Raw genomic sequence first — 17,430 nt, 5'->3', positions numbered from 1 at the left:
TACCACCTCCGCCCCCCGACAGGTGTCCTGTTTTTTGAAACTGGAAATATGGTAACCCTCCACAAAAGGAATCCTAGAGGCCCTTGAAAACAACTTTTAACATATTATCTCATTCATCATCATAATGGCTCCGTTTTTCACCATGGAAACTGATGGACCGTTAGATCCTCGTGGAGACTTTCTATCTTCCATTGCTGCCCCAAGAGCCACTGTTCTGTACATTTACCAGCACAAAGGTTGTGCCAGTATAGAAGTTAAGGTTAAGAAGTTAAGTTTGAGTTAAGATCCCTCCTGCAAACTTTCCTCTGTTGTGATGCACACCAAAACACTCGACAGCACTTCAGCTCCTGGTGTGCTGTGGTGTATCATGCTGGCCAGCATCGATTCAGTGTTTCCTTGTGCTCCCCATCTGTCTGAATGCATCTTTTACTGAGATGGGGAATTCCTTGAGGAAGGGGCAGCCTTTTTGATGTCTGTTTTAGAGTGTCTTGTCATCTGGGGGTCTGGTCCAGGATTAGATGGGTACCGGACAGGTAAAACAAATGAGAATGATGCATTGTATGTGCCCTGCTGGACTTGTATATGGAGTGAGATTTATGGAGTCAGATAGCAAATGGTGGCTGCAAGATATTATTTGTATAATGTTTAGGGTTTATAATGTTTTATAATGATTGTCTGCTTGGTACCTCCATTCAATCAATAGATTAATGCCAATAGATTTGCCCTAGTTATTAAATTACCTCATGGATGAATTTTAATTTGGCTTTGGGTACAAATCTAAATGCAGCTTTAACTGTGGGATCTGTAGAGGTGTGTGCACATACTTGTGTGCATATGCGTGTTTATACATATAGATACATAAATGTTTTTAGGCTAAATACTGCTATTTTGATAACAAAGGAAACAAATAGTGGACTAATGGGAAAATCCCTGCTGCGTTAAAACGAGTACTCCATTTAAAATGTAGCAAAGGAAAAATAAAGTAGAAGAGTTGTATCCACAAGAGAAACGCACTTTAAAAAGGCTAATAGAATTGTTTTTCTTGTGTCCCAGGTTAATTATACTCAGAAGTGCTTGAGATGGAAAAAATAGTTTTGCAACATACTCTGGGCATACTATACAATGCAGACCTTAGTCTGCACTACAAATTAAGTGCTAGCTCTTAGCCTTTGAAAACTGTACTTTAAAGGTACCCATCGTGAACAAGTACACTGGGTCTGCTGACTCCAGATAGAAATACCTTCTGAATCGCACTGTCTGCAGCACACAATACGAGATAGATGATGTTATTCGTGGAGAAAAAAATGTCTGATCTTCTAATCAACTTTGTATTAAATCATTCAGGGGTCAATTGTAACCTCCTCTGAGCCTGAACTGTGCTGTGAAGGTGGGAGAGGAGGCATCCAGAGGCTACCTTATTGGGCCTGATTTTCTTCTGCCTGGTGATTTGCAGAATGTCTTCAGGGGAGTCAGAGGTCTGATTCCAGTGTGAGCAGACATACTCCAGCTGCTCGTGTTAGTCCAGCTGGCTTGGATGCCAGTGGCAATGAACACTTCAGCATGGGTCAGCTGCCTGAGTAAGTGCCCCGTGTCCTGGGCAGGCTTGCCTAGCCTGAACTGACACCCATGCCACCCTGTCTTCACTGAGGTGGTTACGTGAGACGACACCAGGGTGAACTCCTATGTGGTTCCCATCAGTCATTTTCCTGAACCAGCCCTGCTAGTTACAGAGCTGGGCATGGCCGTCATATCTACACTGCATTTCCTTTTTGAATTTAGACGATCTCTCTCCTTGAATGCTGCCGGGAAATCTTCCTTGGATTACTTTGCCAGCTGATGCAGGTTTGGGACTAGTAGTCTGTGCCACGCTAACAGAGATGACACAGGTCAGCACAGAGGTCCGTTCACACAGCTTTACTTGGAAGTCTCCACAGAATCTGTCTGTGCTCTGCTGGTATCTTCCCCCTCCCTTTATTGAACCCTCCAGTCTCTGAAAAATTAGGATATTTTAAAAAATATATGACATTTATAACTAAGCCTATTTCACAACATAAGCTGCAGATCTAAATGTTGGTGCCATATTTAATTTGACACGAGTTGTTGGGGGGCTTTGGTGGCAGAAGAGACTTGAGGTCTTAAATAACACTTATAAATGCGCCATTAAAAAAGTAATTTTAGGAGCAAGCTGTTCAGGTATACATAGTGTTAAACTCTGTGTTTATAGCATAAAAACTATATGTGTAATAAAGACCTAAAGCTGCTCGGATCTGGTGTAAGCAGATGGAACTCCTTTGGAAGCCTACTTGACGTATGAAATCTTATAGCACTGAATAACAGGAGTAAAAATAATTAAGGATGGTAATAGTGAGTGGCACCTGGCCAGTTTCTTTAGCATGGATTGTCTTTATTATGTTGAGCTATTTTATTTTAATCAGGACAAACTTGGTTCCGTGAAAATAATCACATTTTGAAAGTCTACGGTGCTAGCTGAAGTCCACCATCACTTGTGCCTGAGCAGCCTTGCTGAAGTGATATGGCATAGGTTACAGGGAGATGATGCTTGGAGAAGAGGGCATAAATCAGTTCAATTGGGTGATGTGCCTTTCTGGGGAAGGGAGGGTGGAATGGAGAAAAGAGACGAGACTGGCTAGTCTGGATAACATTTTCACAGGGAAGGATTTTTAAGTTAGTTCAACCCTGTCACATACATGCTACCACTTTCATTGGAGAAGCATTGTACGGTGTAAGTGAGAACATAAATTACTCTGCTGTGTCTTACTGGATGTTATGTCTGCCTTTTTTTAGCTAACAATTGCCTTTTAGTTTACAGATATTTAATTTTACCTGCCCGCTTCTTTGCTTTATTCCTCAATTTCTTCCTTCTCTAGAAACAAATCTAGGTGTCCCTTGAAGTCACACTGCCTGGCTCTGTTGGTTTCCTTTGTAGCTTAGTCCACGTCTGTCGAAACACACGATGCACATTGCTGCCTATCATGGAAAACCTACTAGGGTTTAAATTGAGGGTTAATCTGGCCAGCAGTAAAATCAATGCTGCTTCGGAGATACAGCACCAGACTACAGTGGTCTGGAGAGTGAGCCACTATTTAATTAAATCCCGTTCTTTTAGTATATGCGTTATTGTGCCCCTATGAGGGAGGCAGCATGGCTCATGATTGGCAAGATTTAACTGGTGTGGGAGGAAATTGCAGTTGTGACTCGTTTTTCCTCTGTATCAACCTATTTTGAAATGGAGACGGTGGAATCTTTGCAACACTTAGTGTTATGATCCTCGAACATATTGAAGTAAAGATATAGGGCTGTAAATCCGGGAGATTCTCATGTTCCTAACCGGCACAAATAAAAATGTATATCAGTAACTGCAGTAACTTAAAAAAAATCTTCATTTCGATGAAGTCTGCATATGTTCTGTTTTGTCAGTGTGTGCTGCTGTACACATTGGGAGGGAAAAATTATAAGTGTATCATTTCATGTCTCTTCATTTCCTCATTAGGAATATGAACAGGTCTTTAAAATGGCTCATTCCTTTTAAGTGGATTATTGTTACTACTTGTGTTTATAAGAGCACCCAATGATCCAAATCAGGACCAGGGCCATATGTTGCTTAGACACGCGCGCGCACACATACACACACAAAAGGGATTAAGTATCATCATTAGCCTCCGTTTTATAGCCATAGACAACCTTCTGGCATTTCTTAATATTTAAGTGTTTGACTTGGCAAACTTATTCTTTTAATGTAGCATACAGTGTCTAATTTCATAGGGCTTTAAAAAATAGCAGTCTGAAAAATCAGGAGCTCCATCATATTGATGCCCATATGGTTCATCGGTAGGGTTTACAGCCTGGATGTCTATTGCTCGGACTTCTGCTACTTCAGCTAATAGAGTAACTGGTAATAGTATTGACTTTCCCTCGCTGCCGATGAACATTCAAGATGGAATAGGACACTTTATTGGTGGATTTGATTAGTGTTTTCTGACAATCTTGGGCTCCATTGCAATGCTCCGGAAGGGTGTGTGATTATAGTGGGTTCAGGCTCTTCTGCTTGTTCACCCAAAACTTGACCACCTTTTAGGCTCTTCCTCATCCTTGTCTTTTCAATGAAAAAGTTGACAGAATTTTTAAAACTTTCTCAGAAACACTAGAATTGTTTTGCCTGAAACTCTCCAAAAAATTCCACCTGGGCCAGACCCAGCATGGAAGAGTTTAGCTTAAATGGTTAGTTTCGATTTATAAGCAACTGAAAGCAAGGACTAAAACTGGGAAATTCTGGGCAGCTACACATGGATGGTTGGGTGCCTGGACCCCTGCATCCTCAAAAATGGACCTATGGTGTATACTCATCACTTGCTTTACAGTAAAGCTGCATATTGGTAACCACTGGGTCACCAGCCCACCATCCTGATTTTGCCCATCCTCAGGCAGCTGAGCAGAGCTGCTTTATATGGTTAGGATTTTCTTCTCCTCCTCCTCTCTGCATTATGGCACCAGTAAACTTAACCAGGCAGTGTTTTGGATCCATTGCCTCTGAGATGTGTCTAGACCACAAATAGATGGAGTTCAAGGGAGACCTGTTGTTTTTGACACAGTTCTGTTCCGTTTTCTTGGCTTAATCTATGCCTGCATTTTAATTGAATCCAGGTACTTCCAGCTTCCATAGCAAGCCGTCAGAGGTGCCTTATCTAAAGCTTTCAGGAAATCTAGCCAACTTGTGCTGCATGCCTCAAAATATCAGATTTGCCTTGTACTTTGGAACATTACACTGTATTTTTCTCAACTTCCTAGGTTCCCCTTTGCCTGCCTGGTCCCAGAATAAGTCAGGCAAGAGGAAACAATGCTATTTTCTGCTACTCTGGTGCTCAGTAACCTGAGGCCAGACAGTAGCTGGGTCAGACTCCCATGGAGAGCCCCACTGAAGTCAATTGGGCTAAAATGATTTAAACCTAGGAGGGTTTTTGGGTTGTATTTTTTTAATATGTACTGAACAAGGGCAGATCCAGGGGGTTGCAGTCACCCCCTACCCCACTGGTCTCCAACCTTTTTAAGTAGGAGATCACCTTTGACATTGAAAAGCAACCCAAGATCAACTGTGCACCGCCGCCGCCACCCCCCCCCGCCCAGCAGGTAAGTCTGTGGGGATGGAGCGAAGAACGCAAATTGAGGCAGAGGGAATAAAAATTATTTGGGGGTGTGCCTCCCCAGTAGATAAGTCCCACCCAGCCACTAGCCCCACTCAACTTACCCCTGTTCCTGCCTCTGCAGCACTGTCCCTCATCCTGGCGGCCTCAATCTAGCCCCTGCCTCTTCCCTCCGCCGTGCACTGACCTGCTGGGCTGGGACACGTGCATGCATGCGCACGGACACTCAGCCCCCCTGTGACATGATGGGCAGCAATGTGCACCGTGTGTGTTTCAACAAGCGTAGACTAAGGTACAAAGGAAAGCAACGGAGCCAGGCAGCGTGACTTCAAGGGATGGCTAGATTTGTTTCTAGAGGAGGAAGAAATTGAGGAATAAAGCAAGAAGCAGGCAGGTAAAATTAAATACCTGTAAAGTAAAAGGCAATTGTTAGCTAAAAAAAGGCAGACATAACATCCAATAAGAAACAGCAGAGTAATTTATGTTCTCCACCCCAGACTCGGATTGACTCCAAGAGGCTCTGAGATCTACCGGTGGACCGTATCCAGTGGTTGGTGACCACTGCCCTACTCGCTTTGATTTCTGCTCCACCCAAAGTTTAAAACCAACTGCCTGGCCGTGGCACCAGGGAGAGAGTCAATAGACTTCATGGCTTATTATCACCTACTTGATTCCTTCTGATGTCTTCCTTCCACAGCTGTTAATGACCCTCTATCCTTTTTTAATGGGCTTGATGGTCCACTACTAAAACTAGCCTTTCTTCTGAAATTCTGCTGTCTGTTAGCTGCCCCTGATTATGTACCTCCTGTTTCCACAGCCCTGAATGCTGTTTTTAACTTCAGCTTAAAATATTAACTCAGGTGAATGTCAGCTCAGGTGTGGAAATAACTTTCAACAAAGCATTGCACTGTCGGTATGCTCACGAAGGCTAGATGTTGTTTTATGAATCTGAAAAAAGATGTAGATTTAATTCTACTAACAACAGAACTAAAGAAGCAACATTTTTTGATTTATTTTGCCTAGTTTTTTGTGGTTTTTTTAATACTAAGATATGATGTAGCACATTAGTGCACATTCCATTAAAATTATATTTGTTTTTGCTTCAATCTTAAACTGAATAACATGGCCCTAGACCCCTAGCATATTAGTAAAGCTTCTCATTCCTTTTTAGCTGGATAAAAACATGTGTTGTGTTATATATGACGGTGCACCATGCCATCTGCACCCCTTCTTTTCAAGATGCTAGATCCGCCCATGGTTCCAAATGCAGAGCCCATTTACCTAAGTGGAACAAGAAACGTGGGGTTTTGAACAAACTGGGGTTTAGAAAAGTCAGGGAAGCTTTTCAGGAGCTCAACTAGAATTACTGCATTCACACGCAATTCTGTGTTTACACGACTGACCGGTCACTCAGAACTTTCTATTCTAAGTCCTTGCCCCAAATTTTGCAAGCTGTCCTTTGGAGCCACATCTGCGCTGAAAGGGAGCGGAATATTAAATAATATTGTGTAGCGTCCCTGAGTATAGTAGCATAGGACCGTAAGTATTAAATAGCACAATATTCTAAGATAGAAATTTGTAGGCATGTACAAACATAGGACTGGCGGAGGACTCCTCAGCTATCAAATCCAGTCTCCTGCATCTCCAGGCAGTTGCTAACCAAAGGGATCCCCATAAATCTCCACTGCTCAACCTTATACATGACTACAAAGAACAGGATCTAAAACATATCACAGGCAAATGGAGAGGAGACAGGAGTATGTCCAGTGTTCTTCCAAAGAGAATCATAGGAAATTCGGGTTGGAAGGGACCTCGGGAGGTCATCTCATCCAGTGCTTCTCAACCCCGGGGTCGCAACCCAGAAGTGGGTTGCAAGAATATATGAAAGGGTCACAAACAATCTTTTAAAATTGATTCTTCTTTAAAGGGGGAAAATGTGGGGAAACCGTGGGCTTTCCCTGCGGGCTGGCAGAGTTCCAGCCTGCAATGGGCTGCTTGGGCCCCCCATGACCCACACACTGGGGGGCTAGGGCCTGGGGTTGTGGAGCAGCAGCTCGGAGTGAGGGCCACCAGCGGAGCCAGCAGGCTGTTTTCTATTTAAATTATTTACTGGGTCAGGACTGGCCATCATTGTTTACAAATGAGTCCTGGCACAAAAAAGGTTGAGAACCACTGATCTAGTCCAACCCCCCACTCAAAGCAGGACCATTCCCAGCTAGATCATCCCAGCCAAGGCTTTGTTGAGTTGGGCCTTGAAAACCTCCAGGGATGGAGAGTCTGCCACCTCTCTAAGTAACCCGTTCCAGTGCTTCACTACCCTCCTAGTGGGAAAGTTTTTCCTAATATCCAACCTAAACCTTTGTTGCTGCAACTTGAGAATAGGGAAATAGATGGTTAATGCATGCTCAGAGACCCAAGAACTCTGTGACTCTTGGCTCTAGTTGTAATTGCTGTAATGTTTGTGTGTTCATGTTTCCCTCTGTGCCTGGTTACACTTAGACATACATACGAGGCCTTCTGTACTTCACTGGTTCATCAAAGGTTACACAAAACTTCCGTGTTGTTGCCATCTCTTATGACTTGTGAGTCTTGTGATTTTGATGGCAGGCTCGATTTCGTGACTTTTTAACGACTGCAGTTGGCAATCCTGTTTTCTCCTCCAATTCCAAATATTGGGTAGTCATTTTTATAAATATTTTTGCCTTTGTTTTAAAATGTCCATGCAATGTTTGTCTCTCTCTACTTGGTCCCCACTTGTCAGGAGCTCAGCTTCTCTTTCAATGTCTGGTTGCAGCCCAAAGTCTACTTCCAGCTGACATCCTAGTATTAAAAAACTAACTTGATAACAGTCAGTAGTTTCCAGTCTAGTCTTCACAATAAGAAAGCGAGTTGAAACAGGATCTCTTCCCCCTATGCTGTTCTCCAAAGTGGGATGCTAATAGATCTAAAATCCTTGCCGTATGATATTTATTTGTATATGCCACCTTGTCTTTACTCCTGGCAGTTAATAGATGCAGGTTTGTAAGGTGCTCTCAGACTTTAGAATCCTTTAGTATTTCTCATTCACTGATACTACAGATGTCAAATTCCCTAACCTTATGCCCAGTGGATCTCCTGAGGATCCATGCATATATTTTCTAATTCCTGCTTCCCTTTTTCCCCCTGTACATTGCTTGTATTAAAGTTTCCTGTATTCAAAGCCTGGTCTGTCAAGAGATACTTTGTTTACAATGTAGTCATTAAAATTGAGCAAAGTCCTTGCAATTCCTTTTATTAACTAGAACACTGATTTTGCATAGCAGAAATCGCAAGACATTGATTGGATTTAATTAACTTTATTTTAAATTACATAAACTAATGACAGTAGACAATAGTGCGGCATGTTCATAAGTAGTAAAACTAGTGCCCGTACTGTTACATTATTAAACCTTAATGAAACTATTCATAGCAGAAATTGTATTTATTATTTAGTTTTATATGAGTAGCAAACTGCGGTGCGTGGAATGTTGTTTGCTAATGGAGGACTTGCTCTGTTCTTAGGTGTGCGCTCAGAAGATAGTGAAGGGGCCTACAGTCAGTAACCTTTGGGTTTTGCCTGCGTCTCACCAAATGGATGCTCCCTTACCCGTGGGTGAGAGAGATGCAAAGAGAGGTGAGTCCCTCGGATGGTGAAGTCCTTAGGATGAGCTCTGCAGAGGTAGTGTTGTTTGCTGTGTAGAGCAGGGGTCAAGCATCTTGAGATCTGTCTTGTACAGGCCACTTAGGGCCAGATCCCCTTCATTCTATTAGACATCTAAGTGGCACTTTTGGCATTGAAGTATAGTTTTATTCCACCCTACTTGCACCCCTGAAAAGCTGTTCTTGCATCTACTTTTGCAACAAGCTTTCATGTCAGCCTTAAGAGTGTAGCAAAAAAGATGAGGACCCATCCATCAAGTGCTGTAATGGTTTTTCAGAGACTCAAGCAGGATGGAGTGAGAAGGCATTTAAACACCTATTACTTGGAAGAGGATCTTGTCCTTAATGTCTCTGAGCCTCAGATCGCCCATTTTACAGATAGGCTTACTAATGTGGAAGTTATCTAATGTTTGTAATGCGCTGCAGAATTTTTTTTAGTAAGTGGCCTGACAGAGCTAAATACAAGTATAATCATCCTCAAAGGTTGAAGAGATTATGGCCTAATCCAGGCTGCATGTGGATGCATGGGAAAGGGATTTACCAGTGGAAGGTCATTGGATCAGCCCTCTGTGCCCTACTCCAGACTTCCCAAAAAGCCAACAATTTATACTCTGCTTCTGTCTGAAAGTGGAGCTTCAGCGAGTAGAGAAAGCAATATGGCCAGACTATATAGTGAGATAGAATATTCTCTGTGGACTGAGACTGGTACACATCTTACAGAGGGTCCAGTTGTTGCTGGGAGCAGAAATCTGTTTGTGAGGGAGGGAGGCCTTCTTTGTGGTCACATTGAGTGGCCATGAGTTTTCTCAAGAAAATGAGAGCCTGAATTTGACCTTGGGACAGTAACTGGAACAACCTTTGGATTGTTTCAGCAACACATTGAATTATTTGCAATGATTCTGTACCCATAATTATGGTGGGATTGAGAGCAAATTTGAAGCAGCTCTGACACAAGTGTTTCAAACTGACATTCCACAAACACAGTTCTTCGCTATAGTACAGCACAAATACAGTATATTTAATTTCTGTGTCACAACCTGTAGGCAAACAGAGTTTGTCTCCGTTGGCTTTATCACAGTGGCTTTCAACCTTTTTTCATTTGCAGACCCCTAAAAATACTTCTTTTAGTGGAGGTGCAGACCCCTTTGAATTGTAAGTGTGGGTGTTTACAAACTTTTGATTGATTTATAAGCATCTTTTGCAGGCCCGTTAGACAGTCTGCGGGCCCTCAGGCATCTGCGGACAACAGGTTGAAAACCACTGATTTATCACAAAAAGCACCACTTATCTAGTTCCAGTTTTGTTTGGGGATGAAACAACATTTCTTCCCCAAGAAGATGATGTTACATTGTAAGTGTTACATTTAAAACATTGGAAAGATTTGACTTGGTGTGTTTCATTTCTTTATATATATTATATATAATTTCTTTATATATATTCATTTCTATGACTATATGCTGTGGCAGAAGACTACCAAAAAATGCAGAAGTACTCACCACTAGGCTGTATGATGCATGATACAGAGTCAACCTACAGCCTGCAGGCTGGATCCATCCTGCAAAGAGGTTGAATCTGTCCTGCGAAAGTCCAGTCCATCCCAGGGGGGCCTAAGGAATCAGGCACATAGCTGCACCATGCCACCCATCCCCTCTGTAGCACCCCCTCCTCCATAGCCCTCCATGCTGCTGTCTCGTGCCTGCCTTTACCCTTGCCTTGTCCCTCTCCCTTGCCCTTGGGGACAGGGATCAGTGGCAAGGTTAAGCGCAGGGTGCTCACTGAATACTCCTGTTGAAGCTGTCCCATTGCAGAAGATTCAGTGACTGGGATAGGCAGTGGGAGGGGGAGTGTGCGTAACTGGGATGGGGTGCATAACTGTAACTGGGATGGCGTGACCTGGGTGACACTCTGTGCTATGAGGCAGCTGTATGTATTTTAAACTAATCTGCCCCTGCATATGAGCCAGCACTCTGCTGAATGCCCTAGCCCCTAGGCCAGTCATGCTTATCTCACTGCTTCTGTAATTTTAGCATGCCAGCTTCAACACAAGGATGGGGGCGTTCCTCCATCCAGAGTAGCCCATCGTGTAGTGGGTAGGACACTGTCCTAGCAGTTTGAACCTCCTCCGGCAAAGGAAGAAATTGCACCAGGGTCTCCCACAGCCTGAGTGCTCAAGCCACAAGGAAGCAATGGTGATACAGGTTTCCCTTGCTTTATCTGTGTTCTGTATGTGTGAATTCGCTTTTATGCAATGACCCTTTTTTTTAAACCAAAAATGTGTTATATGCATGGTAAATTCACTCTTATGCGATCAGTGTGGTGGAAGCCCACAGTCACCTGCTTTGTGTGGTGCATTGTGGGAGTGACACCATAGGCGGAGGAAGAAAATATTTTTTGTGAGGTCTGAGCTAGGTGCAGGTGCCAGGTTCGCAGGGCACCCCGAGAGCTGTGAGCCATGAAGCCGCCTGGCAGCAGCGCCTGCTGCCGCCACTCAGGGCAGGTGGTGCCCGTGCATCTGAAGCTGCAGCTGCCCCAGGAGTGGTGTCATGCCATGTCAGTACAGTCGAGGTCTTGGAACATATCCCTATTTGTTACCCTGTAAAGTGGATTCCCTTTATGCAAATTTGAGTTATGCACCATTTTCCAGGAATGCTTGTACTGCATAAAGCAAGAGAAACCTGTAGTAACACTGTCAAATGAAGGACTTGCCCCTGCCCAGCTCTTAAAGAGGTTGCTTAGGTGCCCGACACCTGGCTGGTGTGCTGGTTCAGGGGGAGTCCCAAGAGGGCAGAGGTCACTTCCTCCAGGAGCAGCTGTCTCTTCCGTGTTTCCTGGTAGAGTATGACCACTCTTGTGAATCCTGTTCTCATGCCTTGCCTATCGAACCGAGATGCCTAATTAAGGGCTGTAGATTACATGAGACTCTGGGTGCCACACGCCTAGGACTGGGTGATGCATCACATAGTTCCCTTGGGGCTCTACCCCCAAGAAACCAGACACATCATTCAGCAATGTGTTTGTTTTATAGGTATTCTGAACCTAATCGAGCGCAGGCTAATCCCACCAGCAGCAAAGATTACACTTGAGTCGCCTCCAGTTTTACCCAAAGTCGCTCCTCTCCATGAATTTCACAAACGTCACAAGAAGCCTGTTTCAGGTAAGCACAGAGTATTGGTTGTGACTGTCAGTCAGATACCAAATTTTGAACCCCTTTCAAAGTCTGGCCCTCAGTATTAGTAATGGGTAACCGTCAACACTCAACTGACTTCTGCTTATCTGGAGTGTATGATGCCAGAAGGAGCTGTGTCCAGCTAGAGGAAATTTTAGTCTGACTGGTGGAGAAGGACTACCAAATACAGCAGGCCTGAACAGCAGAATACAGGCCCCAAGCAAATATCTTTGCCCTTTGCTATGTAAGTCTGTATAGGAAAGCTGTGAGCAGTAACCTGGGGACTGGAATTTTCTAATCAGTTCCTTAGAATTTGAAACATCTCATAATGGACGGAACTGGCCAAAAATAAAACAAAGGGCCACGAGTTATGGCAGTAGCATTGGGGTGCAGTCAAACAAAGTAGAAGCCAATAAGCATTTTACAAGTGATGCAGTATATACACATTGCTTAGGACTTCATCTAGTTGGAGGTGGTCCTGCTTAGTGCATGGGGATGGACTAGATGAGCTCCTGAGGTCCCTTCCAACACAGATTTTCTACGATTCTGTGATTGTTATGGAAATGGGATGTACTGCTGGCTGATGCACTGCCTTTTGAAAACTATCTTTTAAAAGTGTATTATGGTTTCCTATAACCTGGTCCCAATCTCTATGGCGACAAATCTGTGCTTAATTCTTTTGGCACGCTCAGACTTACTAGTATTCTTCCCAAAGCTATGCTGTTTATGCCAGAACCATATTTTATTGACATTTCTTGCAAATAGCCACCTAGTGGAGCATCAAAGCAGTGTGAGATCTTTTTTATGTTATTTAATGGGATGTACTGTGGTAACATTGCACTTTGCTATAGTTGTACGGTATTTCCTTTCAGCAATGAAACCTTGTGCTGCCTTTTTGCATTGGTACAGGGAAGATGAGTAGGAAGGCAGATGCTGTCAGAGACATCTTCACTTATCCAGACCCAAAGACAACTGTCAATGGCACGTGCTTCTCCAACAAGGGTAACATTGCGCCACCCCCGTCTAACATCTCCGTGGACTCAGCTAGGAGATCAAAGCGAGTGTGGACACAGCCGACTCCAGGGCAAGAGGTGGCACTTTGCATCTCACCTCAGCCAAAGGTATGTAGGCAGTGACAGCCACAAGATCTTATCATGTGAATCTTCAGCACCATCTTCAGCAAATCTGCTTTAGGATGTGATCTGTATCTTTGAATCAGGACATGAAGGCCTGATCCAAAGTCTGTTGAAGTTAATAGACAGCTCTCCTCTGATAGCAGTTTCACTTTTGAAACTGCCGTCTCTCCCCTAATTCTTGCATCGTTCATATAGGCAAACAGAATGTCTCGTTTCACTATAACAGGGAACGGGAAAGGAGCGTGACCCTGGCTGATTGATTATTTGAGGCTTGATGGTTGTCCTTAGCCTCTATGCGTAAGGGGCATCTCTCTCCCTTTATGTGCAACGGAATTGCAGTGTTGCATACCAAACAGTTCTGGAGTTTTGCTTGACCTTTGCAGACATCTGAGCCATTAGAGTGCTGATCCATGCCGTAGCCCAGAGGAGAACTGAAGATGAAAAATAAAGCAACCCTGGAAATGGAAGCTAGGATGGGAATTAGATAATAACAATTTAAATAAAAAAAATATGCAAAAATACTTGAAAATAGGGAAGTCAAATGAAAACCAGAGTTGCTGAGCTGCAGGCCAACCTCTCCAATGGAGGCAGAAGTTCTGGTGGGTGTCAGAAGAGATGGCCTTTGCAGGTAGCCATGGGTGGAAGATCAGGGTGTGTTTGTAGAGAAGGAGGTTACCCTTTCATTCATGATCATATGAATGAGAAGGCAATGTTGCTGTAGTTGTAAAATCTTTGCGTGGTAAATCATACTTATCGTGGGACCAGCTGACCGTATCAGTGTCCACAGAACTTTTATATAAAAAGATCAAGCGTAGATCCCTTGAGCAATTAATATATTTTCTATAAAAATGTTAATAGTCTTGAATGACCCCTGGGGTACATTTCTGGTAATGGGTTTTATGATATATATGGGCCAGTCTTTGTGGTTATGACATGTATATGTTAAATCAATACAAGGAATACATTTCTAGATCCATAACTTCCCATAGCTGCGTGGTAAATGATACTATGAGAATGTACATTGGCCACTTATTTGTCAGCAACTGCAATTATTTTTTAATCTGTGGTTGTGGTCTCTTTCCACAGACCTCACAAATGATGCCATTTGAGTCCTTCCAGAATTCAGTTTTGGATTACGACATAGCTATTCACAATGGTGCTATAGACCATGAGGCTCCAGCCTTCCTGGCATTTAAGCAGTACTACTGTTTGTCCTGGGGAAGTATTCTCTCTCTCTTGGAACATGTTGAGAAGGTGCTCAAGGACTACGCCATACCATTAGCTATAATAAAAAGCAGAAATTTGGTGGAGCTTGTATCAGATTTTGAACTTGACTGGAGGCCAAGCAGAGATGACATTCTGTCCATGATAAAGAACCGATCCACTGTGAAAAGACTCTTAAATCAACCTGGCCGGCGATACAAAGGGCAAGATGGTACTGAAATGGCTGCCACAAAGATCCAGGCAATGTGGAGGCGCTATCAGGCCAGAAAAGCCTACATCCATTTCAGGCAGCAGCAGCGGGCATCAGGTGTGATTGCCATTTCTTGGCTCTTGCATTCTCGCATGGCACGTGTAAAAAAGACCCTGAAGGAATCACGTCGGAGACACCTGGAGAATTTTTACATCAGGGCCAAGGTGTGCGGTGCTGCCAGCTGTTACGGCAGCACTTCTTTTCTAAACATCTCTTGCTTGACTGATTGCAATAAGCTGTTTCCATTTTTTTTCCCTTTAACCATACACTTGTCCGAGCATCATATTTCATCCTTCATCAGTGATTCAGTCTTTGTGGCTGCAAAATCTGTTGTAATTTTTCTATGGAGAATGTCCCTTCATGTTGACTTTGGTAGTTCTGTCAGAAAATCAATGTTTTAACTGCATTACCTTAGCTCCCTATATATACCTTGTGGCACTTAATTTGCTGGAAAAAAATCCCTCCCTTGTCTACATTGCTGTCACCACTTTGTCAGAAAGTATTTAAGTTTGGAGACAGCCTTTTAATTAGTGCTCACAATTTCATTTATGTTTGCTTTCCCCTTTTTTTTCATTCATATTCTGTTAATTAAGTGAGCAGCCTCTAATCTTCCCCTGCCAGTAGCTTCATGTAGCCACCTAATTAAATTAATTGGGGAAGATGTTTTAAGTATGTAATTAAATCAATTAATATAATTTATGCCTGGCTTAACTGTACAGTGGAAAAACAGCTGAAGTTTGACTCGATGAATCCACTACAGCTTCCTGTCACTGATCAATGCTCTTCTTGATTTTTAGCATCTGGCAGCCAACTGGAATCGCATCAGGACCTCCAGGAGGACTATTATCCATATCCCATCATTAGGTATAACACTTTTGCCTGCAAATCTATCAGCAACCTCTATTACCCACCACATTATGACTCCTTGATTGAGTTCAAGGAAGGCCCCTTGTTTTATTCAAATTGGTCTCGGCAGGAAAATGTTCTCGACATGATGAGAGTAATAACACAGGGCCCTCGCTTGAAACGGCGTTTAATTTGGGGATTAAGCAAATAAAGTCATTATGTGGGGGCTGCTATTCAGTGGAGAGGTGATTTGCTGTAATTCGCTTTCATCTGTATGAAATGAACTAAAAAGTTGTATTTTTCCCCCTGAAATAACAGATAATGCTTTCAGTCTTCTTTAATGATAGGAGAACATGGGCCTGTGTGTGTTGTTGCTGTTACAGCAATAAGCTGGGATATTGCTTGTACACTGTTTTTAATCAAATGTGCAGTCAAAATGATAAGCTACATTCTCTGAAATTATTTAGTTCTAATTACGAGCAGATGGGATGCTTTATTTGCACCTAGGGCGCCTGAGCAAAAGGAAATGCTGTGTGAACAAGAATAATTAAGAAGTTGAATAGTGTTTTTTGCGCTTAAATAATCTGCAGTTTCATGTTAATTAGCACTAATGTAATTATTTAATTACATTTATGAATTGGGGAACTTAAAAGCTGTTTTCTGCAAAGCAACGGTAAAGTGTAGGTGTTTAGAAATTACAGAATATGATTTCTTGGAAATTTCCAAAATGCACTGATAATCTCTTAAAACTTGAACTGCTGTTAAAATGTTTGTAATTTGATTTATTTTTTTACACTTATGTAGCAAATTAATTGACCTTATAGAGCTTAGATTTCATAAAATGAATTGGTTTAGATTTTGAATTATTGAAAACTGTAAATAATTTCCAAGTCTCTCATATTTAGGGCATATGTAACCTTAGATTTTATGAGAAAATAATTCTGCTAATTATATTTAAGATAAATATACAATCAGTGAAGTACTGTTTTGAATTACACATTGATCTTAAACTCTCAAATGAATTAGCATAGCAAGTTAAATTAAATAAGAGGATTCCAATTTTAAAAATTAACAGCTTTTATAATAATATTTAAATTCCAAGACTTTTGAACCAGTTGAAAATGGGGATGGTGCAAAAAAACAATCATCAAAGAATATCTGAGGTTAATTAGACTTATAAACACAAATCAACAGCCTTTCCAGATAAAATACTTTTAAAGTGGCGTTGTTGTTTTTATTTTTATTTTGAATTTGTATATAAAAAATTTACAGGGGAAATACCTCTGGTGTTTGGGTTGTGTGGCCCTGTTCCTTCCAGCAAAATGCACAGGTAGTTTTTGAAAATATTTCAAGCATCTTGGTAACTCCTTTTAGTTAATTAAGAAGTCCATTCTCATTTGATATTTGACCTGGAGTCTGGGCCTTGATCTTGCAGTATGCTGCATGCATGTTGCAGGCTGCCTCTCTTTAAGAAGTCACTGGCTTAGGGCATTAGAAAGGAATCTTTTCCTGTGAAAATATAGACAGTATTAAATAAAGTTCATTTCTAAGAAAGCATCTGAACTTGTAAATGATTTGACTAGCCAAAGAGGGAAATATTAAAGCAATAGTGACCAAAACACAGATGCATAAGGCATGACTAAAAATATATATTCATGCTTGTTTAATGTAAATTATGCAATGACATTCAGACTCATTCTATAGACTTCTATTTTTTAGATATATTCCAAATTCCTACAAATATTTTGTCCATTTTGAAAAACTAGCATATACACATAGTGTTTTTAAGAATGCATTTAGAGGGAGCTGCTTTTCAGAGATACTTATATAGAATAAGAAAGAGCTCAGAGCTGGCCAGAATGGTATTAATAGAACTTTGAACACAGCTTCAGTTTCAAATTTTGAAAACCTGTTGTTTTCTAGTTTCATGAACTAAGAACCTTTGAATGTTTTTTTTTTTAACTGAATAAA

At 42.0% G+C, this 17,430-nt stretch overlaps 1 protein-coding gene across 5 annotated transcripts in view; it reads left to right on the top strand.

The window, feature by feature from the left end:
• Window positions 1-17,430, top strand: part of IQCH (IQ motif containing H) — a 137,196-nt gene that overhangs the window by 14,427 nt on the left and 105,339 nt on the right. For 4 of the 5 annotated variants that reach the window (XR_002095135.1, XM_019503950.1, XM_019503947.1 and 1 more), the window contains 5 exons: window positions 8,700-8,811; window positions 11,863-11,991; window positions 12,913-13,124; window positions 14,226-14,777; window positions 15,411-15,477. Coding sequence is in view for 4 of the 5 variants with exons in the window: in XM_019503950.1 (XP_019359495.1) it covers window positions 8,700-8,811; window positions 11,863-11,991; window positions 12,913-13,124; window positions 14,226-14,777; window positions 15,411-15,477 (1,072 nt within the window). In the remaining variant the exon portion in view is untranslated. The remainder of the gene's footprint in view (window positions 1-8,699; window positions 8,812-11,862; window positions 11,992-12,912; window positions 13,125-14,225; window positions 14,778-15,410; window positions 15,478-17,430) is intronic. The other variant, XM_019503951.1, reaches the window with a different exon arrangement.

This window comes from Gavialis gangeticus, unplaced genomic scaffold (genome assembly GCF_001723915.1).
Source record: "Gavialis gangeticus isolate Ggan-Ray unplaced genomic scaffold, GavGan_comp1, whole genome shotgun sequence".
NCBI classification, from domain to species: Eukaryota; Metazoa; Chordata; order Crocodylia; family Gavialidae; genus Gavialis; species Gavialis gangeticus.
Note: the sequence above shows the minus strand (reverse complement) of the source record. Positions and strands in the feature narration are given on the sequence as shown.